We start from the raw sequence: 26,351 nt of genomic DNA on the forward strand, positions 1-26,351 counted from the left end.
GCACATAGTCTTGATTTGCGAAATGTGTTGACTGCAAAACTCTCAACATGGCAGCGTGTTGCTGTGGACATGCATGTTTCAACCCTGCTGTATATTGTCTTTTTTGTAGTCTGTATTTCCAGATTATTTTGGATATGTGCATGTGAAATCTTAAATTTGCTTTCCACCAAAAGCTGTTGAAAAGCACGTTTGTTACTTAAGGTGCACGTCTCCGTTTTCGTGTTGCATACAGTTGCGATCAAAAGTTTACATACACTGATGGACAAGAATGCCATATTTCTTTTGGGCTTTTATTTTATTTTCCTGGGTGGAATTGGAATTGCATGACACTTTTCATACACTTATCTTGTAAAGAAGAATTGGGTGAACATGTCATTTATTTCGGAATTTCTAGAATCTACATAGGGTGAAACTTATACAGAACTATAGCCAAACATCCACCCAAATAAGTGGCACTGAAGGTTATTGACTGGCTTTTAAGTTGAAAAGCCTCTCATAGTTGCTTGCATGAAAATAATGTTTGACAGCAGTCCTTGGCTCCTCCAATTCTCATAATAATGGCAAAGTCCAAGGAATTGTGAAGTGCAGATCGAAGTAGGAGAATTGTATATTTACACAGGTCGAGAGAGTCTTTTGGATCCAATTCTAAACAACTGAAGGTTCCAAGCTCAAACAATTCACATCACTACAAGTTAATGTATTTGGGTCTTTACCAAAGTACAAAGGAAGGCCAAAACATGTTTACCTCAGATAAATTCAATTTAGTTTGAATGTTTGGGAAACCAAACATGAACTCAAGCCTGTCATGAACTGTAAGCTACTGGAACACCAGTGTCATTGTCTGCAGTTGACATTCATTTTTCATCACTGTTGGATTTATCTTACCCAACATTATAAAAAATAGACACAAAAGGAATGAAGAGACTGGTTTCTTTTTCTCATGAGGAGGGCGTATGGGAGATTGTTCAGATCACAGTCTCTCAACACGCTCTAACCAATCTCTCCCGTCGCTCCTGCATTTATTTGAAAATAGGGAGGTTTCTAAGTTTACAAGACAACGTACTAAGCTACAAGACACAACACAAAACATTGGACCAACACCTGTCACGTCCCCGACCACATCCGATCACGTCCTTGGTCCAGGCGCCCTTCCATCGGATGATGCTGAGTCGTCTTTTTGAAGGCGAGACATCTCAAATCGTCCATAATACTAATGCAAGCTAAGCAAATAAATGATAACTTCTACAATTTATTTAACATTTCCCTCCTGTTTATCATGTATTTGCACAAATTCTCATATCATTTTACAGTCACTTCATTTCGATTTTTAACTGTAGAATCATTTTTATGAAACAAATACAGTTAAAATCGTCCATAATACTAATGCAAGCTAAGCAAATAAATGATAACTTCTACAATTTATTTAACAATCACCATGGACCAAGAAAGATGCCCTGGACACCTGGAATAGGCACCTTTCACACTTTGGATCTTGGAAGTGTCAAGGTGAGGCTTTCAAACGAAAAATATGCCAACTGTCAATTATAGTGGGGGGGGGGGGGGGAGCATAATGCTCTGGGGTTGCCATTGGTACGGGTACAATGCACAAGATGGAATATGAACTGGAAAAAAGACTTATCTCCAAATCTTTCAAGTTTACCGCGAATAAATGTCTACACTGCTGGAATCAGGACAGAACTGGGTGTTCAATCAGGGCTATGATCCCAATCACACATCAAAACTGGTTTTGGAATAGATGAAGGTTCTGGATGCCTGGACCTCAAGCCTATTGTTTTTTTTTATTTCTAGATGATGCTAAAATGCAGAGTCTGTGCCAGGAAATCATCCACTTTAAATGAACACTACCAATCTGCCAAGAAGAGTTAAATAGCGAAATGTTTGTGCATAGTTAGGTCAGTTCTGTTGAGGTGCAACTTGCTAGGGACAATAGTGGGGTATATGTGCAGTATATACTCAGTTAGTAGTAGTAGTAGTACTCAGCGCACTCAGTTTAAATAAAAAGTAATTAAAAGGACAATTAATATGATATGCCCTTGATGAGTATATGTAAACTTCTGACCACAACTGCAGGTTTGACCAAATAACTGGCATACTTGACATTATATGAATTAAAAGATTGCAGCCGTATAAAACAGGTTTATCAAGGTTGACTAACTAACTGCATACTTCATGCGTCATTTACCAAAAACCCATATAATTCTTTAGTGGCATTTTTCAACAATAAAAATGAAACATGGTCAACTTCTAAACAAAAATCTTAGGTTGACTTTCCTCTTCTGTTTTCATCTGCTGGGCCTCTTCTGATGTGTTTACATCAGACTGTCAGACTGAGACTGTAATGTGTGTGGAGCTTTTCCCAGGTCTTGTTCATTTTCTTCAGGCCACCAGCTGAACCTGCTGCACATGATAGGTGTCGAAGTCTTCTGGTGAAGTGTCTGCAGACAGAAATACCATATTAGTTAACAAATGTATATTCTTCCTCTATTTTGCTTGGACACTGGCTTCCTATAGTCCAAAAGAACTGTCTTTCTGACAAAGCATAGAAACCTTTTATGTCACACAAAACTTCAACGTTTATAAATTATATTAAATTCTAACCATCATGAGACCTACCGTATGCATAGACCTCAGATCTGCAAACATCAAGCAATTATCTGTGCTTGAATGTTTTGCCTTTTACTTATTCCAAAGGAAGGACCAGCTTCAACAAGAAATATTACGAAGAATGTGAGGAGATCCATGTGGACTCACATTCACAGCCACAAGTTTACAGCCTTTGTACATTGTCACTTGTTGTCCAAGTGTGGCAGAGTGTTTTGGTTTTTCTGTTTTACATTGGCCCTGTGATTGGCTGGCGACCACTTCAGGCTGTACCCCGCCTCTTGCCCAAAGTCAGCTGGGATAAGCTCCAGCACGCCCGCGACCCTAGTGAGGATAAGCAGCGCAGAAAATGGATGGATGGATGTTTTACAATGGTTAACTTGTATGCCGCGGAGTAATAAATAATGTATCACTTTACGCATTTGTCATCAAAGTTAAGACTGAATACCTCCTAAATGAACACCTATATGACATGACTGTTTCTTAAAGCATTGCCTATACAATTACTAAAAATGTTTATGATGGTGCCAGTTTGTCACTGATTGGTTTTACTTATTTCCAATAACAATAGCAATCAAACAAATTGGATAATAATCATAATAATAATCATAATCAATAGTAATTTGTTAACCAGCATCCTGGAACGGCTTGTGTTTAACTGTAGGCACAAAGATTTTGGGATACGACATAATCAAACAGCGAGGGGTCCATCTTAATTCTTCATCGTCGCAAAATATTTTGGACAATTGTATGCATCCAGCTTTTTGGGAACCCTTTTCTCTTCTACCATGACTGCGCCCCAGTGCACAAAGCTTGGAAAAGTTTTACGTGGAAGAACTTGAGAATCCTGACGTCAACTCCATCACACACCTTTGCTATGAACTCCTGGGTTAATGGAGGAAAGAATCACAGTCATCCCAGAGTAAAAATATTGTATGTTGCTTGCCATTGCAGCGGTAACGCAGGTTGGCCCAGATTATGTTCTCCTGGGAGAAGCAGAAGACTCCAAGTCGACCTCCCCTCATGGTGGCGTCAATAATGACACCTGTGTCCGCTACCATCTGAGGACCCTCATAGAAGCGAACCCTTTACCCCAAAAGAGCAGAGAACAAATGTTTTCTCTCTGCGGAAGTAGAACAAGTGTGAGAGGTGGTGTGGTTTTGCTTGTCGCAAATACTGTACCTGATGTATCCATCAGCGGGTCGGTGCTGGAGGAACCAGCGATAAGATGTCTTATCCTTCCAGCCAACATTGCGGGCATCTTTCCACAGCAGTTTCACCTGATCACTTGTGTCGCCAGTGTGCCACAGGGCATTCCTCAGGTTCTCACCAGGGCCTGTGTTGGACTTGACAGCCTTTCCAAATTCAGTGAGTATAAGTCTCTGGACTGTGACAGTGAGTGTAAGTCTCTGGAGTAATATCTCGGCCCTGTGCAGCAGATGACTCGGCAATTTATGGATATTTGTCCATATTGTAATCAAGTTGCCGTGGAAATATTGGCAAAATAGTACAACAGCGCGGCACGGTGACTGACTGATTAGCACATCTGCCTCACAGTTCTTGGGACTGGGGTTCAAATCCCGCCCCGCCTGTGTGGAGTTTGCGTGTTCTCCCCGTGCCTGCGTGGGTTTTCTCCGAGCACTCCGGTTTTCTCCCACATCCCAAAAACATGCATGGCAGGTTGATTGAAGACTCTAAATTGCCCGTAGGTGTGAATGTGAGTGCGAATGGTTGTTTGTTTAGATGTGCCCTGCGATTGGCTGGCGACCGGTTCAGGGTGTACCCCGCCTCCCGCCCGAAGATAGCTGGGATAGGCTCCATCAGCCCGCGACCCTAGTGAGGAGAAGCGGCTCAGAAAATGGATGGATGGATATTTTCATCTAACCTATTATGGGTGTATTCCATTGAGGTCACACATTTGGTTAGCATGTCTGCCTCTCAGCTAAAACAAAGTTGGGTACTAAAGAGTCCCTAGCTGTGAATGTGACTGTGTTTATCTACATGCGTTCTTTGATTGACTGGCAACCAGTCCAGGGTATATCCCATCTCTTACCCAAGGTCAGCTGGGATAGGCCGCAGCTCACACCTGACCCTGAATAGGACAAGTGCTTGAACAGTGATCACCAAGCTTTTTGAAAGAGAGAGCTACTTCTTGGGTACTGATTAATGCGAAGGGGTACCAGTTTGGGGGTAAATCATCTTCTAATCATTATTGTGCCCGCTAGTATGTCTCCACGAATGCTATGGTTTGTTCATGCGCTATAATAATAATCTTTGAACTATACTTTTTTGTTTTTTTTCCAGAATAGTGGCACAAAAAAAAATTTGACGAAACTCACTGATGAGCTATTTTTAAAACATGCCTGTGGGCTACTCATGTGGTCCTTGGAGGCTACCTGGTGCCCACAGGCTAGAAAATGGAAGGATGGATGGAGGGATGGATAGATTCCATTGATATCCTTCCCAATTTGGAGTAAACTCTCACATCCCATTTTTAATCCATAGGGTCAGTCCACTCTTTGCTGCTATAACAGCTTTAACTGTGCAGGTTTCTAAGTTTTGACCATTTTTCCAGAAGCACATTTTCAAGGTCACACACTGATGTTGGACAAGAAGATCTGGCTCTCTCTGCCTCTGCTCTAATTCATCCCAAAGGGTATTTGGGTCGGGACACTGCGGCTCAGTCAAGTTCACCCACACAAAACTCTCTCATCCATATCTTTTTGGTCTTGCTTTGTGCACTGGACTGCAGTGGCCCATCCTCAAACTGTTCCCACACAGTCGGGAGCGTGCAATTTGGTACGCTGAAGCATTCAGCGTTCCTTCCATTGGAAGTCCTCGGTCAATATTTTGGACAAATCCATGTGTGACCTCGCAAATGCGCTTCTGGAACAATGGTCCAAAATTCCCATAACCGCACTCCTAAACCTTGTAGAAAGCCTTCCCAGACAATGGGATGTCACTTAAATTCATATGCGAGTCAAGGCATGAGAGTGAATCATTTTGGCAATATAGTATATCCATCCATTTTCCTCCGCATCCCGGTCACCAGCTCTTCCAGCTCCTTCCCTCAGGTAGGCGCTACCGATCAATGCAAACTAGAACTAGTAGACATTCCAACAGCTTCTTCCCTCTTGCGATCAACTTCTTAAACACCTAACCTACAATTCTATTGCAACATGCTGCCAATTTCTTTTGTCTGAGTTTGTTGTCACATTTCTGTGGGGCCAATTATATATTACCCGTGCACTCACTATAGTAGTCTCACCACGCTGCACTACTTCCATATCTGCTGTTGACCAATACTGGCCACTCATGCCAGAGTAGCATCTGCTCCATTTGCACACTGATTGGGGAGTATCTGCAACATTTGCACAATCAACATTGTCCCAGATTATCACGCTACTCGTCACTTTAAACCGCATACACTCCTTGAAGTCTCGGCGCCCTTTGCACAATGGTCATTGCACCGGACTATTGCAATCTTAGTCATTCGAACTGCTCTAAGTGCTAGAGGACTCTGCATCTTTTTGCACAATTGTCAAAAAATAAATAAAAAAGAAAAAAATTACCGGCTTTACCAGATAACTATTAACCCATTATTGTTCAGTGACTGTTTTTTGTCAATGTTTTTATGTCTCAAATGTGTTCTCTGTCAATTGACGGTCTGTAGTCGTACTAGGGCGGCTCCAACTACCGGAGACAAATTTCTTGTGTTTTTTGGATATACTTGGCAAATAAAGATGATTCAGATTCTGATTCTGATTCTGTACCGCTTATCCTCACCAGGATCACGGGCGTGCTGGAGCCTATCCCGGCTATCTTCGGGCGAGAGGCCGGGCACACCCTGAACTGGTCGCCAGCCAATCGCAGGGCACATATAAACAAACAACCACTCACACTCACATTCACACCTACGGGCAATTTAGAGTCTTCAAAGAAACTACCACACATGTTTTTGGGATGTGGGAGGAAACCGGAGTACCCAGATAAGACCCACGCAGGCACGGGGAGAACATGTAAACTCCACACAGGCGGTGCCGGGATTTGAACGCCGGTCCTCAGAACTCTGAGGCAGATGTGCTAAGCAGTCGGTCACCGTGCCGCCCCAATATAGTATATTATATAGTAATCGCTCCCACTTATTACCTTGAGTTGGATGCCGGGTTCTGCCACGGCTCTGAATGGGTTGGCCTGCCAGTAGATCTGCTCCACCTGCTTCCACATGACCACGTAAAAACTAGAGCTGTCTTGGTAGCCGAAAATAAATCCTGCATAGTCGTCGTCTGTCACCGTGTTGACATGAAACGTCCCTTCGAAATCGACACCACTGAAAGCAGTGTAACCTGAGAAGGAAGAAGTGCTGCTTTACCGTTACGTATACTGTAGACTCCCACGACATACTGTTTAATATGTGTATTGAAGGGAGATCAAATGTATATGAAAAAGAATGCTATCGAACACCTTAATGTAATTTAGCCTTTACCCAACATTAATACATCGGCCAAATAGGTCATATAAGATGTGGCTACTTAAATAAGATGTACATCCACGCTTTGATTTCAGTAGCCGATCACATTCTCACCAACAGCCAATCCAGGATCACTATTCATTGTCTGGACAATCTCTCTGCCCTGCACAGTCATTGAAGAGAAATAGTTAATTTAGTACATACTCAGACTCCAATGACTCCATTATTCAGAACACATTGAAATAAAACTTAACTTTTAGCTTGGAAAATGTAAAGTTCCAGAAGTATGCTTATAAATACTCTATGTGCTCATTAGGAACATGAGCTGGCAGCACTTTAGCACATCTGAAGCTCAACCGGTGAGCAAATTAAATTCTTTAAAGTTGTCATCTTAACTCTTAAATGTAATATATTCAATGCATCATCCAAAATAGTAAACTGCATGAAATGAAATTAACCTGGTCCAGCACCACCCAGTTGGGGTCAATCTGAGCGTCACCCTCTGGATCTAAAACCACAGTTTGATACTCCCTGAAGTCGGTGAGTGTGACCTCGGCATTTTCAGGACAAACGTCGATGGTGTCAATGATGGTGTCGTTGTCGAAATCCGTTTCACACACATTACCTCTGCCATTGCCTGGAAGGATACAAGGATAGATAGTTTCCTGGAGAAACAGATGTGAATGTGAATGATTTATTGACCTGCAGCAATCCCTACCGTCAGAGTCCTCCTGCAGGGGATTCGGGATTAAACGACAGTTATCAGGACCTGGCGGCAGCAGGTCCGGAATGCCATCGTCATCGTCGTCGTCATCACATTCATCTCCTATGCCGTCCTTGTCGGTGTCCAGCTGGGAACTGTTGATGACGGCTGGGCAGTTGTCTCGAGAGTCTTGGTGACCGTCGCCATCACTGCGGAAGATAAGCCTTTGATTGGCACACGCAGGATGTTGGTCGTGTTTGGCCTCAATTGATCTCACGGCACCTGTCTTTGTTAGTGTCGCAAGGGTCTCCGATCAGGTCGTTGTCCGCATCCAACTGGGAAGCAGGACTTGGTGTTAGGTTTACAGCAGAAACGCTGTTGAGATCGCTTATCATGGAAGTTCAAATGCTCTTATGGTTTTCCACAAGCTGTCAAGAGATGACTTACTTTGTCATGAAAAGCTATGTATATTAGGGTTATGACATTTAATTTTACAGTGTCCCCCTCTATATCGTGGTTCACCGTTCTCAGATTTTTGAGTCAATCATTTCTTATGGGTTTTTACAGTATACGTAACTGTAATGTCCTCACATGTGGGAAAGGGGAGCCACAGTCACTTTCACTTTTCAGCCTTTTATTGAACGGGAGGAGAACAGTAACGGAGTCGACGCATGCACGGAGAAGCTGCTGCTGGCCACAGTTCTCGCCTAGACACTCACACGCAGACGCGCCACCTCACCATGCCCCGCCTCTTAAAAGCGCATGCATGCGTCTAACATAGACACTACAAAATGTAAAGTATTTTCTGTACATTTAATACTTTTTGTGTTCAAATATATTTACAATCTGGATAAAAAAAAAGGGTGTTTTAATGTGTGCGGGGAGTTTAAGTTATTTAAAAACGTTTTTATAGGGTCTTTACATTGTGGCTTTTCACCTATTGTGGTTGGGTTTGAAACGTATTCCCTGTGATAAATGTGGGTTCATTGTACAATAATTAAATTTAATTCCTTTATAAAATGAATTTCAAAAAAAGCACAAAAATGCCTCAAAAGCGGCATAATCACAACTTTGGGCATATGGATCCACTGCCACATACAGCAGAAAAAGGACAGGGAGACCTTGCAAAAACACTATCAAAGTAACGCACATGCCCACACACACATGAAAAGTTCTCCAAAATGTCAATAGCTACTCTCTGTTCATTCATTCATTCTTTTTTCCTACCACTTCTCCTCACTACGGTCGCGGGCGTGCTGGAGCCTATCCCAGCTGACTCTGGGCGAGAGGCGGGTACACGCTGAACTGGTCGCCAGCCAATCACAGGGCACATATAAACAAACAACCATTCACACTCACATTCACACCTACGGGCAATTTAGAGTCTTCAGTTAACCTACCACGCATGTTTTTGGCATGTGGGAGGAAACCGGAGTACCCGGAGAAAACCCACACAGACACGGGGAGAACATGCAAGTTCCACAGAGGCGAGGCTGAATTTGAACCCGGGTCCTCAGAACTGTGAGGCGGATGTGCTAACCAGTCGTCCACCGTGCCAGCTACTCTCTGTATTAAATATAAATATAAGTGTTGGAAAGAAAGAAAATGTGAAGTTTTTTTGTTGTTTTTTTCACCACAGCCTAGCCACCATATCTGGTGATGCACTGCCTCACTTTCCCCTATGCTGACATTTGAATGATTAAACGTGGATGCACACCAGTGTACCAGGCAGATAAACCTGTTTTAATGCAGCTGAGTATGTGTTAAAGAGCTATCTGACCTGGTCTGGGTTGGGAACATAGGGACAGCTATCGCAGGCGTCTCCAACTTTGTCTCCATCACGATCTTTTTGGTCAGCATTGGGAACTCTTTTGCAGTTATCCAGGTAATTGGGGATCCCTGAGATAAATGCAGCCAGCAGTCCTCTATAGTATGTTCTCATATCCTTTAAACATGTGTTGATAAGTACTCAACGATGTCCGCTAAGTTCCACATGAAGCATACTAACCATCCCCGTCGATATCTTCATCGCATTCATCACCATATTTGTCCATATCGGTGTCCTTTTGGTCGTTATTTTTGACAGCTCCGCAGTTGTCGCAAGCATCGCCAAAGTCGTCTTCGTCGATGTTCCTTTGGTCCACGTTGGGCACCAGTACACAGTTGTCCTATAGACATATATATATGTATATATATATATATACACACACACACACACACACACACACACACACACACACACACGAGCATAAAAAGTGTACTCCAGTTGTTAAGTATTAAGGCCATTAGTTCATTTACACACACTCACACACACAATTTCACATAGAGTTATTAATAATAGTATTTTTTATATATTGAAAGAACCTGTGTGTTGGGGATCCCATCTCCATCTGCATCGTCATCACAGGCATCTCCAATTCCATCACGATCAGCATCCTCTTGCCCAGAGTTGGGCACCCTGAGACAATTGTCCTTCAAAGAAAAAAAAGGGTGAGGAACAAGTCGTAGGGAAGCTAAACGAGGGATGATTTGTGTAATGTTTGGATTCAAGTCCTTGACATAGTTTTAGAACTTCCGCTTTAAAAGTACTACATCACATTAACTGGTACATGTCAGCACATCTGTAGAAATGGGAATCTAAAAACTTCCCCATGCCATGAATTTCGTTTTGCCTTTAAAAGCGACTCACCTTGGCACAGTTCGTCTCGGGACAGTCCAGCTTCTCGTCTGGGAAACCATCAATGTCGATGTCCGGTCCACACAGGAAACCGTTCCCAGCCCAACCAACTCCGCACTGTGAGCATGTCAAATGTTTTATGGATCGCACTCGCACTCGCTCTCGCTCTCGCTCTCGCGCTCTCGCTCTCGCGCTCTCGCTCTCTCGCTCTCTCTCTCTCTCTCTCTCTCTCTCTCTCTGGCCCACTGTTACCAGTGTTCAAACTCAAGCTCTCCCATTTACAATATACTTATTGGTCACAAGTTCTGTCATATGTGTGTGTGTTCCGGGTTTTGTCTTCCCCCCCCCGTTTCACACACACCTGCTCCTGTGAGCATCTTCATCACCTGTGCCTCGTTCACCCTAATTACCCCTTGTATATAACCTCGTGTCTCATTTCCTCTCGTTGCCAGTTCGTTGTACCTTGTCGTCGCGTTCCAGCATTCCTTGTTTCCACGTCATAGATTCACAGTAAGACTTGACCCTGTTCCGATTATCGACCTTGTCTCTTTGCCTCATGTTTTTGGATACTGTTGCCTCTCTTGGATTGCCTGCCTGTGTACCGACCTATGCCCGTCTATTAAACCTCTCTTTTTGGAAACTGTCAATTTGTTTTGGAGTCGTGCATTTTTGGGTCCTATCCTCTGTTCCGTTCATGACAGTAGGTCTCTTTTTGGAAACTGTCAATTTGTTTTGGAGTCGTGCATTTTTGGGTCCTATCCTCTGTTCCGTTCATGACAGAAGGAACTGGCCAGTTCGTTCTGTCATGAACGGAACAGAGGATAGGACCCAAAAATGCACGACTCCAAAACAAATTGACAGTTTCCAAAAAGAGAGGTGGCCAGAACATGGACCCAGCAGACTCAGACCCGGTGCGCAAGGCCCTTCAAGCGCAGGGTCAACGCCTCGCGAAGCAGGATGAGCAGATTGCCGCCCTCCACCTTCATCTAGAGGGACTGTCAAGGAATCAGGACAATATGATGAGACAGGTGGCCTCGCAGTTTGAACTTCTTTTGAAATTTTTTCAAGAGAAGGAACCAGTTGGCACCACACCCAGTACTGCCACGGTATTTCCGTGTGAAGTAGTCACCATGCAGCCACCTGCCACCTCCGCTGCTGTCTGCCCACAGCTCTCTCGACCGGAGAGGTTCTCTGGAGAATCTGGGAACATTAAGCCGTTCATCACGCAGTGCGAACTCCACTTTGAACTACAGGCAACCGCCTTCCCCACCGAGCGGGCAAAGATCGCATTCGTCATTTCCCACCTGACTGGTCGTGCGGAGGCGTGGGCTACTGCTGAATGGAGCCGCAATTCCGCCGCGTGTCATTCATGGGCTTTTTTCGTCAAGACTATGGAGCAAATTTTTCAATTTTCCACTCCTGATCGTGAGGCAGCTCGCTCCCTTGTCACCTTACAACAAGGCAAGCGCAGGGTGTCAGATTACGCGATTGAGTTTCGCATTCTAGCAGCTGAGACTCATTGGAATAATCGGGCGCTACTCGATGCCTTTTTTCAAGGACTATCCCCCGCCGTCAAGGATCATTTAGTCCCGCTAGACCTGCCAACCGACTTGGACACTCTCATCGCTCTCGCCCTCAAGATCGACAGAAGGCTCACACGAACCGAACGGTATGTCACCCAGGCATTGCCAAGACGCTATCAGTGGTCGAACAGCGCTTTTGGTGGCCTAATGTTAGGAGGGATGTTAGCGATCACGTCAATGCTTGCCAGGTATGTGCTGCTAACAAGGCCTCTCATCAACGTCCTTCTGGGGAGTTGCGACCCCTGCCAATACCACAACGTCCTTGGTCAGACATTTCCGTAGACTTTGTTACAGGATTACCGGCCTCTAAAGGCAATACCACCATTCTTACAGTTGTTGACAGGTTCTCTAAGATGGCGCACTTCATTGCACTTCCAAAACTCCCCTCAGCTAAAGACACTGCCGAGCTAATGATTAATCAGGTTTTTAAGTTCCATGGTTTCCCCAAGAATGTGGTGTCTGATAGGGGTCCCCAATTCATTTCGCAATTTTGGAAGGAGTTTTGTAAACTCATAGGTGCTACCGTCAGTCTGTCATCCGGGTTTCATCCTGAGACCAACGGCCAAACCGAGAGGCTGAACCAGGACCTGGAGACGGGGCTCCGATGTCTCGCTTCACAGGAGCCGCGATCCTGGTCTCAGAAACTGGTTTGGGTCGAATTCTCCCACAATTCCCTCCCCTCTGCATCCACTGGTCTATCGCCTTTTCACGTTGTGCATGGTTACCAACCATCTCTGTTTCCTGCCATAGCCTCAGAATCCACAGTTCCAGCGGCATTAACCTTGGTGAGACGCTGCAGGAGGACCTGGGAGCGAGCCCGCCAGATGCTGCTGCGCCAGGGACGGTCCTACAAAGCCGCTGCTGACCGTCGGAGGACACCGGCCCCGAACTACAAAGTGGGTCAGCGAGTTTGGCTTTCGACCAAACATATTCCACTCCGGGTGGAGTCCAAGAAGCTCGCTCCCAGGTTCGTTGGGCCCTTCCCCATCACAAAAATCATCAACCCTGTCACCGTGAAGCTGAGGCTCCCAAGGTCTATGCGGGTCCACCCTACTTTTCACGTCAGCCTACTCAAGCCAGCCCGGGAGTCCCCTCTGGTCCCGCCTTCCAGGCCCCCTCCTCCCCCCCGGTTTGTGGATGGGGGCCCTGTCTTCTCTGTGAAGCGGCTGTTGTCATCTCGTCGGAGGGGCAGGGGATTTCAATATCTGGTGGACTGGGAGGGCTATGGGCCTGAGGAGCGTTCCTGGGTACCGTCTGCGTTTATCGTGGATGATTCGCTCATTCGGGACTTCCACGTTGCGCATCCAGGGGCCCCAGGGCCGTCTGGGGCCGGCCGTTAAGGGGGGGGGTACTGTCATATGTGTGTGTGTTCCGGGTTTTGTCTTCCCCCCCCCCCGTTTCACACACACCTGCTCCTGTGAGCATCTTCATCACCTGTGCCTCGTTCACCCTAATTACCCCTTGTATATAACCTCGTGTCTCATTTCCTCTCGTTGCCAGTTCGTTGTACCTTGTCGTCGCGTTCCAGCATTCCTTGTTTCCACGTCATAGATTCACAGTAAGACTTGACCCTGTTCCGATTATCGACCTTGTCTCTTTGCCTCATGTTTTTGGATACTGTTGCCTCTCTTGGATTGCCTGCCTGTGTACCGACCTATGCCCGTCTATTAAACCTCTCTTTTTGGAAACTGTCAATTTGTTTTGGAGTCGTGCATTTTTGGGTCCTATCCTCTGTTCCGTTCATGACAGTAGGCTCTCTTTTTGGAAACTGTCAATTTGTTTTGGAGTCGTGCATTTTTGGGTCCTATCCTCTGTTCCGTTCATGACAGAAGGAACTGGCCAGTTCGTTCTGTCATGAACGGAACAGAGGATAGGACCCAAAAATGCACGACTCCAAAACAAATTGACAGTTTCCAAAAAGAGAGGTGGCCAGAACATGGACCCAGCAGACTCAGACCCGGTGCGCAAGGCCCTTCAAGCGCAGGGTCAACGCCTCGCGAAGCAGGATGAGCAGATTGCCGCCCTCCACCTTCATCTAGAGGGACTGTCAAGGAATCAGGACAATATGATGAGACAGGTGGCCTCGCAGTTTGAACTTCTTTTGAATTTTTTCAAGAGAAGGAACCAGTTGGCACCACACCCAGTACTGCCACGGTATTTCCGTGTGAAGTAGTCACCATGCAGCCACCTGCCACCTCCGCTGCTGTCTGCCCACAGCTCTCTCGACCGGAGAGGTTCTCTGGAGAATCTGGGAACATTAAGCCGTTCATCACGCAGTGCGAACTCCACTTTGAACTACAGGCAACCGCCTTCCCCACCGAGCGGGCAAAGATCGCATTCGTCATTTCCCACCTGACTGGTCGTGCGGAGGCGTGGGCTACTGCTGAATGGAGCCGCAATTCCGCCGCGTGTCATTCATGGGCTTTTTTCGTCAAGACTATGGAGCAAATTTTTCAATTTTCCACTCCTGATCGTGAGGCAGCTCGCTCCCTTGTCACCTTACAACAAGGCAAGCGCAGGGTGTCAGATTACGCGATTGAGTTTCGCATTCTAGCAGCTGAGACTCATTGGAATAATCGGGCGCTACTCGATGCCTTTTTTCAAGGACTATCCCCCGCCGTCAAGGATCATTTAGTCCCGCTAGACCTGCCAACCGACTTGGACACTCTCATCGCTCTCGCCCTCAAGATCGACAGAAGGCTCACACGAACCGAACGGTATGTCACCCAGGCATTGCCAAGACGCTATCAGTGGTCGAACAGCGCTTTTGGTGGCCTAATGTTAGGAGGGATGTTAGCGATCACGTCAATGCTTGCCAGGTATGTGCTGCTAACAAGGCCTCTCATCAACGTCCTTCTGGGGAGTTGCGACCCCTGCCAATACCACAACGTCCTTGGTCAGACATTTCCGTAGACTTTGTTACAGGATTACCGGCCTCTAAAGGCAATACCACCATTCTTACAGTTGTTGACAGGTTCTCTAAGATGGCGCACTTCATTGCACTTCCAAAACTCCCCTCAGCTAAAGACACTGCCGAGCTAATGATTAATCAGGTTTTTAAGTTCCATGGTTTCCCCAAGAATGTGGTGTCTGATAGGGGTCCCCAATTCATTTCGCAATTTTGGAAGGAGTTTTGTAAACTCATAGGTGCTACCGTCAGTCTGTCATCCGGGTTTCATCCTGAGACCAACGGCCAAACCGAGAGGCTGAACCAGGACCTGGAGACGGGGCTCCGATGTCTCGCTTCACAGGAGCCGCGATCCTGGTCTCAGAAACTGGTTTGGGTCGAATTCTCCCACAATTCCCTCCCCTCTGCATCCACTGGTCTATCGCCTTTTCACGTTGTGCATGGTTACCAACCATCTCTGTTTCCTGCCATAGCCTCAGAATCCACAGTTCCAGCGGCATTAACCTTGGTGAGACGCTGCAGGAGGACCTGGGAGCGAGCCCGCCAGATGCTGCTGCGCCAGGGACGGTCCTACAAAGCCGCTGCTGACCGTCGGAGGACACCGGCCCCGAACTACAAAGTGGGTCAGCGAGTTTGGCTTTCGACCAAACATATTCCACTCCGGGTGGAGTCCAAGAAGCTCGCTCCCAGGTTCGTTGGGCCCTTCCCCATCACAAAAATCATCAACCCTGTCACCGTGAAGCTGAGGCTCCCAAGGTCTATGCGGGTCCACCCTACTTTTCACGTCAGCCTACTCAAGCCAGCCCGGGAGTCCCCTCTGGTCCCGCCTTCCAGGCCCCCTCCTCCCCCCCGGTTTGTGGATGGGGGCCCTGTCTTCTCTGTGAAGCGGCTGTTGTCATCTCGTCGGAGGGGCAGGGGATTTCAATATCTGGTGGACTGGGAGGGCTATGGGCCTGAGGAGCGTTCCTGGGTACCGTCTGCGTTTATCGTGGATGATTCGCTCATTCGGGACTTCCACGTTGCGCATCCAGGGGCCCCAGGGCCGTCTGGGGCCGGCCGTTAAGGGGGGGGGTACTGTCATATGTGTGTGTGTTCCGGGTTTTGTCTTCCCCCCCCCCCCCGTTTCACACACACCTGCTCCTGTGAGCATCTTCATCACCTGTGCCTCGTTCACCCTAATTACCCCTTGTATATAACCTCGTGTCTCATTTCCTCTCGTTGCCAGTTCGTTGTACCTTGTCGTCGCGTTCCAGCATTCCTTGTTTCCACGTCATAGATTCACAGTAAGACTTGACCCTGTTCCGATTATCGACCTTGTCTCTTTGCCTCATGTTTTTGGATACTGTTGCCTCTCTTGGATTGCCTGCCTGTGTACCGACCTATGCCCGTCTATTAAACCTCTCTTTTTGGAAACTGTCAATTTCTTTTGGAGTCGTGCATTTTTGGGTCCTATCCTCTGTTCCGTTCATGACAAGTTCACAACATTAAGTAGACATGCACAACCTTAAATTATCCAAACAAGTTGTGTTTCAACATTTCGAGGGGATTTTGAAAGATATATAAATAGTTATTGTTGTAGATGACCACAGTGTATCCCACTGAGCATCCTCAAATTGTTTGTGATACTCTATGTAAATGCACCAGAACAGCTCTTCAACAAAACATTCAAGTTCCAAAAATAAAGAAATTCAACTGTTTCCTGTCGAGTCAACAGTGTATCTGATAGATTGTTAGTTCCATAAAAATTTAAGAAAGAGATATCCCTTTTGGCCTGTGTTGAGATCTCAAGTACTGTTACCACAACACATCATTTGTGTATTACCTCAATTACAACAGTAGGAGGTCGTGTTTGTGTTTGTTTGTTTGTTCCATGCATAACTCCAAAACTACCAACTCTATTTCCATGAAACCTGTTGGAGAAGTGTGAAAAGGTCCCGGATCCAAAGGTTGTAAAAGTACTAGAAGTACAGGTACTTGTAAAAGAAAGGGGGAAAAAAAGAAGACTGGTAAAATTACAAGTATTGATTAAAATGTTTTCCTTCAGTGAAAGTAAAAAGTACAGACTGAAATGTACATCATATATTTAAAAGGCTGACTTTTTGATAATGTTATTGTACTAAATCTCATTAAATGAAGTATACCAAATGGATTGTGAAGTGGGGACATCTGCTGAGCGTAAATATGAATCATCGTGTTGTGTTAAAAGAAGAAGGAAGTTGAATTTGCTCACTTGACATTCGATCTTGCCATCTCGATGGATGATGCACTCTGCGCTGGCGTGACACGGGCTCGGCTGGCCGTGCCCACACGCCCTCTCAGGCTTGCAGCCGCGTTGCTGGTCTCCTACGTAGCCCTTATTACAGGGGCCACATCTGAAGGAGCCCTGAAAGATGAAACACATCAAATCATTGGAATTCCATTACTTTGTTCATTTCCTAGGCTCTAAGAGTGGTGGACTGTGCATTTGGTATATGGGCCTTTGGTGGGGACTCACGCATAGAAACCATCAATATTATACAACAACACAATATAACAGCACACAACTGTGCCACATGGGTCATCTGGAGCAGTTCATAATATCTTTCAAATAACATGACAAAAACAAATAAAAGTAATAAAATACAGTGCTGGGAAAAAATGTTGGCCCCCTTCTCAAATTTGCATTTTTATTTTTTATTTTTTGCATTATTTCCTCATTTTAATGTTTAAGATAATCAGACAAATGTAAATATCAGACAAAGATAAGACAGATAAACATAGAATACAGTTTTTAAATGATGATTTTATTGATTCAGGGAGGAACAAAACTATTCAAAGTTACCTGGCCCTGTGAAAAAGTAATGGCCCCAGAAACCTAACTAGTTGGGCCGCCCTCAGCAAGAAAGAAATGGAGCGTTTTCTAGAACTGGCAACGAGTCTTTCACATCTCTGTGGAGATAATCTCGTCCATGCAGAATTCTTTTAATTCAGCAACACTGGAGGGTTTTAGACCATGAATGGCATTTTTAAGGTCGTGCCACAGCATTTCAATCAGATTCAAGTCCGGACTTTGGCTAGGCCACTCTTTCAGGCCATTTCTTTCATTTTTTTTCAAGCCACTTTTCTGGTGTGTTTTGGATCTTTGTCCTGCTTCAGAACCCAAGTGCGCTTCGTCTTTAGGTCACGAAGTGATAGCCGAACATTCTCCTTCAGGATGTTCTGGTAAAGAGTTGAATTCACAGCAAGTCGTCCGGGTTCTGAAGGAGCTGAGCAGTCCCAGACCGTCACATCACCACCACGTTTGACTGCTAGCAATTGAATCTGATTGGTTTCATAAACAGTCCTGATGTTAATACCGTAAAGTTTAAGTTACACCGGCCAGCACTACTGATTCTGAATGTCCTCGCAGATTACATTGGCATAGCAGCCCATAGATGCTGAAATCAAAAAAAATGAAACATCCACCTACACTTTCTGATAACAGTACAGTCGACACAAACACTATGAAATGAAGAGAATAGACTGAAAGAATAAATACCATTTCATGGAACAAATGCTCTATTAGAATTTAGGTTATAAAAGTCGGTCAGTGCTTGTGATAGTGTTTTGGTCACGATCTAATGATCATGAATGAAATCACAAAGACCACTGGTCCTTTTTGTGTCACTACCTCTGCCAAGATGGTCAGCACTGTTTAATGAGTGAAATTTAAAAAAAAAAAAAAAAGAAAAGAAAAAAAAACCTGTTTGACCCGTTTTCACAAAACTTTGTGTAAAGTTTAGCCACAGTCAAAGAATCTATGTTTTTGTAACATGGGACATCTTTCATTTTTTTAAATTTTTAAAGAAAATGATGCATTGGTCTTATTGACAACATTCAGGCACGTACTGTATGTAATAATTACGGATCAAGGACTGCTCACTGTTTAGTGCAAGCCCACAACACTTGATGCAGAAATGAGTGCAGAAAACATATTTTCTATTTAGTCCAACAATTTTTACAAATTCCATACTCACTGGAGTGTTCATACAGATGGAATTCTCTACACAACCACCATTTGTGTGGCTGTCACACTCATTGATGTCCTTGCACACCTTTGTAGGACAAACAACCGCAGTTAATAACTTTACATTTCAGAAGGTTTCACATTTTTGATGATCTCAAATTAACCACAAACTCTTAGGGAAACCTCTTATGATATTCTTATTATATTCAATAGGATTTCTCAAGTAATAAACAGGTGCATCTCAATATATGAAAATATTGTCGAAAGCTAAATTCATTTCATTTGTCCAATTCGAAAGGTAAAACTCATATACCGATGTGTTACACACGGTGAAATATTTGGTGATTTTATCTTCTTTTATAAGATTTTGATAGCTCGGAGCTAAGGAAAACCCCAGACGTACCATCTCAAGAAATCAGACTATGAATTATTTTTTCTTAGAAATATTTTCTCATGTGATCTTCTTATAAATATGTTCTCATGTGATTAATGAATCTGTATAATGTATCCACCCTTCCATTTTCTCTACCGCTTCTCTTTGTTCGGGTCATGGTTGAGCTAGAGCATATCCCAGCTTAATTTAGGGCAAGAGGCGGGGTCCACCCTGGCCTGGTTACCAGCCAGTGGCAGGGCGCATTTTGAAAATCAGCCATTCATACTCAGGGAGGAAGCCGGAGAACCCGGAGAAAAGCCACACAAGCACAGGGAGTCTATGCAAACTTCAGTGTGTGAGGTGGGTGTGCAAACCCCTAGAACGCCGTGCTGTGCTGTATAATATATAGACTACTGAAATAAATGAACTTTTCTACAATATTCTAAGTCATGGAGATGCACCTGTATACAGTATATATTTAGTAAATTCCAGAATAAGTTTGGGACTTACTCATACAGGCTGATATTGTTAGAAAATACTTCCGTTTCAATGTAATATACTCGTTTATGTGATGACCCAAAAATCTTCATATTCTATGTTATAATGTTGTTTACCTGCTTGTTGGCAGCGGCGTAAGCAATGCCGATGCCGTGTAGCTGAGGTCCAGTGTATCCCGCGGGACAAGAGCCACAGCGGAACCCTGGGGAGGTGTTGATGCACCGCACACCCATGTGGCACGGCACCACAGAACACTGCAGATGCCATTTATACAATACACACATTTCAGGATAACAGAAAATATCCACAAGCAAAATTTGAAACATCTGTTTGCAAGTATACTATATGTAAAAGAGATATCGAGACTCATAATTGGTTCATTTGAATTGATCAATATGCTTCGAACTTTGGAACGAGTTGGGGGGTGAAAAAACTTGACAAAAATCCCACCGACACATGGAAAACATCTTGTAGGAAGTCTTAGCAGAAATGTGGAAGTTGTTGTACCTGCAAATGGGAGACCAACTCCATATTTTCTGTAATTTTCACTTGATGTAGTATGTGTAATGGCCAGGTGTACCAATACTGCATGAAGTACATACTGTATTGAACTGTATCTCTCCATACCTCATCCACGTCAGTGCAGTGGGTGCCATTACCCTCCATGCCATCTGGACAGGGTCCACAACTTGGACCTCGAGGCATCTCCATACACCTTGCACCAGGGTAACAGGGGTTGGGCACACAGGAAGGACGAGCCAGCCCCCCTCGCATCCCTGGGTTGTCAAAGGGTCATGTGACTCATTTGTCCGGCTGGCGTTATCCCAACAGCCCACTCGCATAATAAAATCACTACTCACAAAAAGTTAGGGATATACAGCTTCGGAGTGAAATTCCAGGGATGAACCTAAAATGCAGTATAACCTTGTTGGTGGCCAATTTCAAGGGGTAAAAAAACGGATTTTGTAGGGATGAAAAGTTTTAATCAAGATAACGTTAAGATATTTTGGTCAAAGTGGAAGGAATGTCATATTCCAGCAAATGAATTTCAAAACTACAACTTCATTCTCGTAATATTACGCCTTTTGTCTTTTGTTCGACAAAAACAACATTAATCATGGAGGGATGTCAAATTGGCCCAAAAGCAAAGGTAGGGAGGAGTAACTGGTATATTATGTTAGTTTTCATACCTAGATATACACTTTTTAAAATGATATGACAAAACATTTTTTGTTAATTATGTTGCACCCCCCTCCCCCCAAGCTACGGCTAGTTTAAGAACCACTGATGTAGTGAATTCAGTACTGATAGCGGTGACTCACCACAGGCTTCGCACTCCATCACTGTATTCTTGAGGAATACCATCTCTTTAATCTGTAAAATAAAAATAGTTTGTTTTTACTCTTTTGGTGGGAGTTTGCTGTGTGCAACCTGTTCCATCAGTTCAGTCCAATCCACTGTTTTTCAACAGTGGATTTTTTATTTATTTTTTTCTATCATTTGTGTCAGCACAAATGCTTCATTTTCATTGAGTTAATCGATTTTGATGTCATGTTTAAAAAGATGTATTTAAAAAAAAACACGTGGTTTACCATTTGTTTCAGAAGCTCTTTTATCTCCGACAGGGCAAGGTTTGACATTTTAATCTGATTTATAATTTCACCATCTAAAATGGAAAGAACAACAAAAATCATTAAATCTCTTAGAAGATATGTATTAGAAAACAATTACATTGCATGCTTTGGAATCATCTGTATTAGCACACAATATTTATACAAAACCTGCAAAGAATGACCATTTCTATTATTTAAGCGAGGTCTGCTATAAAAGCAAGGATATCTATATAAATATATATATAGCATTTTACGAGGATTTATCCCGTCTTTATAGTCAATCGAAGCACAAATTTCGAATAGTCGTGGGTGACTTTAACGCCACGATTGGCCTTAACTCTGGCGAGAAATCAATTGGATCCTACGGAATGTGATCAAGAGACGAAAGTGGAGAACGCTTAATAGAATTTTCTGAACAAGAAGGCTTATACATTATCAATTCGTTCTTTAACAAGAAATGGAACAAAAAGTGGACATGGATAAGCCCCAAAGGTAACGCTAGCATCATCGACTACTTCCTGTCCAAAGACAAAGGGGTATTTACGGATTGCACCACCCTAAACAAATTTGACATTGGAATTGACAATTGGTTCGGGTCAAAGTGCACATCAACTGCCAACTTGAACGAAAGAAACTTTTCAAGAGCAGGCTTACCAAATTAAACTTAATTCAAGAAAGAAGCGACGAGTTTCAAATACGTTTGGCTAATTGCTTTAAAGCTTTTCTAACCCTGGAAGACACAGATCTGTCAACACACAACGATGAAATTGTAAACAGGATTGTTCAAACTGCACACAAAGTAGCGCCATCAATGAGAAAGACAACAACATCCACAATATCTACAAAGTGACGAGAAATGAAGAAAAGGGGCAGCATTATCAACAAAATTGAAGATGTTGACTTGTGCAAGACGATTCGGAAAAAGATACGAGAAGAATTTAGAACTTACAACGTTCGGCTTGTTCAGAAAACGCTTGAAGCGGGACATGGAATAAAAAACGTAAAACGTGCATTAATTCTCCAGAAGAAAATCATTTTTGGTTTAAAAATGGAAGCTGGAACGATATGTCACAGCCGCCAAGAAATCGTACGAATTAAAGAATTTTATACGACCCTATAGAGTGACCCTCACCGAATGATTACCGGGAAGCTAGAAGCAGACTTAGTTCCATGTATCCTGAATGAAGAGTTTGAAAATCCTATTAGTTCACTTAAGGCCGGAAAAGCTTGCGGTCTGGATGAAATTTCTGTTGAAATGCTTAAAGCAGGAGGGAACAAACTTAATAAGATCCTCATAAAACTATTTCAACGCTGCTCGTACCGGCGACATGGAAAGACGCAGAAATCATTTTGCTACATAAATCAGGCAATAAAATGGACCTAAGAAATGAAATGATCGCCCAATAAGCCTGCTCTCAACGATTTATAAAGTCTTTGTGTTTGACTCAGTCAACACCACTTCGATACTGCAGGCGCTAGTAAATCAAGGGATAGAGCCCACCTATATCAACATTCTACAATCAATATACAACGATTCTTCAGGTTCAATACGAATTGATGATGAAAGAGTGCTAGATGAAGTGACTGGGGAGAGGGAAGTCTGGGCGTCCCTGCTGAAGCTACTGCCCCCGCGACCCGACCTCGGATAAGCGGTAGAAAATGCATGGATGGATGTATGGATGAAAGAGTGAGAGTAAGTCTAGGAAAAGCGGTCAGGCAAGCCGAAACACTGTCTCCGAAGTTATTTACAGCTTGCCTTGAAGAAATACTTAAAAAGCTCAATTGGGAAAAAGAAGGACTAAAAATTAACGGCGCTTATTTGAGGCATCTTCGTTTTGCAGACGACATCAATTATTCTCCTACGATGCTGAATAACTACAGCGTCCTATTCAGGAATCAGAGTTAGAAAGGCGTCGCTCAGGTCTGAAAATGAACAAAAGCAAAACGAAGGTCATGTTCAATCGTTACTGTCCACAAAACGATATCAAAATGGAGGACTTTGTCTTCGACGCCATCGACAACTACATCTATTTAGGCCAGCTTGTAACAATGGATGGAAATACAAGCACTGAAGTTGAACACCGCATAAAGCTTGGAAAGTGTGCGATCAATGTATTTTACCAGTCCTCACTTACGGTAGTGAAACTTGGACTACGAATGCCAAAGTTATACAAACCCAAAGGAACACGGCACGCCAAAATGTTGAAAATAAGCATTTGTGACAAGAAAAGATGCAGTTGGATAAGACAGCGGACGTCATTCAAAAAAATAAAAAGCCTTCAATGGAAATGGGCTGTCCACGTTGCCCGAAGAGCTGACAAAAGGTGGACCACACGAACTATCAAATGGATACCACTGGACACAAAGCGACCACGGCGAAGACCTAAAAGTAGATGGATAGATGAAATCATTCAACACACCGGAATACACTGGCAACAAATTGCAAAATGTCGTAGCAGTTGGAAACGGGAAGAAGAGGCCTTCATCCTGCAGTGGATAGATAATAGCTGCTCCTGCTGATGACGATATAGATATCTATAGTATATAGTGTATATTATCTATATTTTTTAACAGAAACTAGTTTTAGGTGTGTGTAGTGTGTGTGTGCGTGCGTGCGTGCGTGCATTTGTGTGAGACACACATGTACGGTATTCCCACGCAGGAGTCTTAATAGCTGACATTCCAGAGGCAGCGCAGGTCTCACTCGAATCCACCACCTACGCATTGACTACATTTTAAAAAGCAGACAGACATGCCACGATGGCAGCTGCATGATCGACTCTGCAGATACGGACGTGATGCAAGGTTTCTCGGACGGTTTTAGTCCTGCAAGTAGCAGGAGATTCAATGGTCATCCTGATGTTGCGGCTGTATTCAAGTGAAACTGAAAATGTCATCATCCCAGCAATTTCAACAGCACATAGATGAAGATTTCTCTTTACCTAGCACCATCTCTTAAGTCGTGTCCTCTGGCTGACAGCTAACATGTTGTGTACTGGGCTGCTATTTTTTTTATATTCTTGGACACAGTGCTGACGAGCAACTTTACATTTTCCCCTTTGATTCACGGAATGTGTGACACGATAACTTAAGATTCAACAAAATGTGTATGTGTGCTGAAGTCATGAAGTTTATCTCCCAGCAAAATGTGTTGTTGCTGTTGACCCAACAACCCCAACGTCCCCTCCGACCGCCTAACCTGTTCCCCCAGAGGAGTTGTAGAAGTGTGAATAGCAGCAAATGTGTTCTTCTATTTACTGAATAAATACAACTTCACAGAAACTACATAATTGCGATATACTGTACATCACATAACATTGTGCAGTTAATAATACAGAATTTGTTCTTTTTTGTTGTCAAAACTCGTTAACATGGTTTAAGGTTCTACTTCTCTGACTACAACAGAAACGACGATGACTGAATACAAATTCACAAATGTATAACACACTGGGTTACTGTAACTCGTAATTATGAGCTGTTTTGCTCTAAAGAGCACAATTCAGTGGCCTCTCAAAAATTCATCACTACAGAAACAATTTGAGGAAAATTATGCCTCTAATGTCACAAAATGTCAGAGTTCAAAGTGCCGTCATGCATGAAATCATGTGAAAGCTCAGTTCAGCAAGCAGTGGCAATATTTGTGTCCAATGGTGACCATAACGGCATAACCTGGTATCGAGGTTAAGGGAGCAGTGGTTGATTTACTTTGACACTTGTTAAGAATATACTTCTATTCCATTGCTTGTCTGGACAGTTAATAAATGTTTGACCCCCCGCCCCATTATTTTTTCCTCTATACAGTATGGCTTGTGTTCTACTGTACTAAGTGCGACTTGTCCCTTTTGAATGCCAAGCATGAATTTTTACTTATGGTTCTAATGGTGCCCAAACCCCAAATAGCCACCGCTTAAAAATGTAAAAGCGCTCTCTCACCTCTCTGTCCTGTAGCTTGTCCCATGCAGAGCACACAGGTCAGCACCAGAAAACAAAACATGCTGCTGCAATGTGTGTAGCGCTTGCTTCTGCCTTTTTCAACACTTCTGCAAACCTGCTTCAAAGTCAGACTCACTATCTCCTCCCCCTGCTTTGGTTTTTATACCCCGCACCCTTCCATAATAATAATAACAAAAATAAATCAACAACAAAAAAAACAACGACAACACAAATCCTACTTCCCAGACTGACATCCCCAATTGCAGCACTCAGCCCCTTCTGCAGGAATTCCAAGAAATGATAATCCATAGGTTTTCTTGCACAACTCATGACATACATCAAGTGGCAGCGTAGTGTAATATTGGTAATGGAGCTATACTGTACAGTACAGTACAGAGTGTTCTGACAAATGTGACAGCAAGTTGTCATCTAATAACATAACTAAATCTCACTCAAATGATCCCAAGCTTTAAAACTAACAATGTTTAATGTTTTACATTTTCCTTTTTTTCAAGATGAGGAATGACATTTACTAGCAATGCAAATGCATTTTGTGGTTTAGATTAAGCTCGAAAACAGTCGAACAAGCGTGTGCTGTATGCATTTTCAAGGAAAATCAATTTTTAAAAAAAATACACCAACTGGAAAGTAGATTTGGACATGGCACAAAAAATTCAAATTGGGTGACAAAAAGGAAAATGGGTTGTGTCACAGTCAGTGCGCATACTGAATATTATGGCTGTAAAACCTATATCCGTTTGAGTATGTTGTCGTAATTTTGATAAATTGTTATTTTTTTAACATTAATTTTGTTCAATTGTAGTTACATTTTTGTCTACTCCAGTGTGTGTGTGTGTGTGTGTGTTCTTGTTTGTTTTTGTCTAATGGGCTGAGCAGATGGCGCAAACATTCCTTTGCTCTTAAACGCCTTGATGATCTGTCAGCGTCACTGTGCGTGTTTGAGGAAAAACATAAAGCGATGCTG

At 43.6% G+C, this 26,351-nt stretch overlaps 1 protein-coding gene across 5 annotated transcripts; it reads right to left on the minus strand.

The window, feature by feature from the left end:
* Positions 1 to 13: 13 nt before the first annotated feature.
* Positions 14 to 25,486, minus strand: comp (cartilage oligomeric matrix protein). Of its 5 annotated transcripts, none has more exons than XM_061778936.1 (19): positions 25,367 to 25,486; positions 21,413 to 21,486; positions 21,143 to 21,194; positions 20,448 to 20,596; positions 19,937 to 20,074; positions 18,960 to 19,037; positions 17,195 to 17,347; positions 10,486 to 10,590; positions 10,161 to 10,268; positions 9,805 to 9,964; positions 9,577 to 9,695; positions 8,079 to 8,131; positions 7,812 to 8,005; positions 7,552 to 7,730; positions 7,208 to 7,256; positions 6,772 to 6,968; positions 3,805 to 3,977; positions 3,569 to 3,708; positions 14 to 2,456 (listed from the first exon to the last, which is right to left on the minus strand). In XM_061778936.1, exons 1-19 carry the CDS (start codon positions 25,425 to 25,427, stop codon positions 2,398 to 2,400), a joined length of 2,241 nt encoding a protein of 746 aa, XP_061634920.1. In that variant the 5' UTR covers positions 25,428 to 25,486; the 3' UTR covers positions 14 to 2,397. The 5 variants fall into 5 exon arrangements, with proteins under 5 accessions (XP_061634920.1, XP_061634922.1, XP_061634921.1 ...); XM_061778938.1 differs by lacking the exon at positions 25,367 to 25,486 and adding an exon at positions 20,681 to 20,727 and having other exon boundaries at positions 21,413 to 21,466; XM_061778937.1 differs by lacking the exon at positions 21,413 to 21,486 and having other exon boundaries at positions 25,367 to 25,471.
* Between the last annotated feature and the right edge of the window lie 865 nt (positions 25,487 to 26,351).

Source organism: Phyllopteryx taeniolatus, chromosome 7, assembly GCF_024500385.1.
Source record: "Phyllopteryx taeniolatus isolate TA_2022b chromosome 7, UOR_Ptae_1.2, whole genome shotgun sequence".
NCBI classification, from domain to species: Eukaryota; Metazoa; Chordata; class Actinopteri; order Syngnathiformes; family Syngnathidae; genus Phyllopteryx; species Phyllopteryx taeniolatus.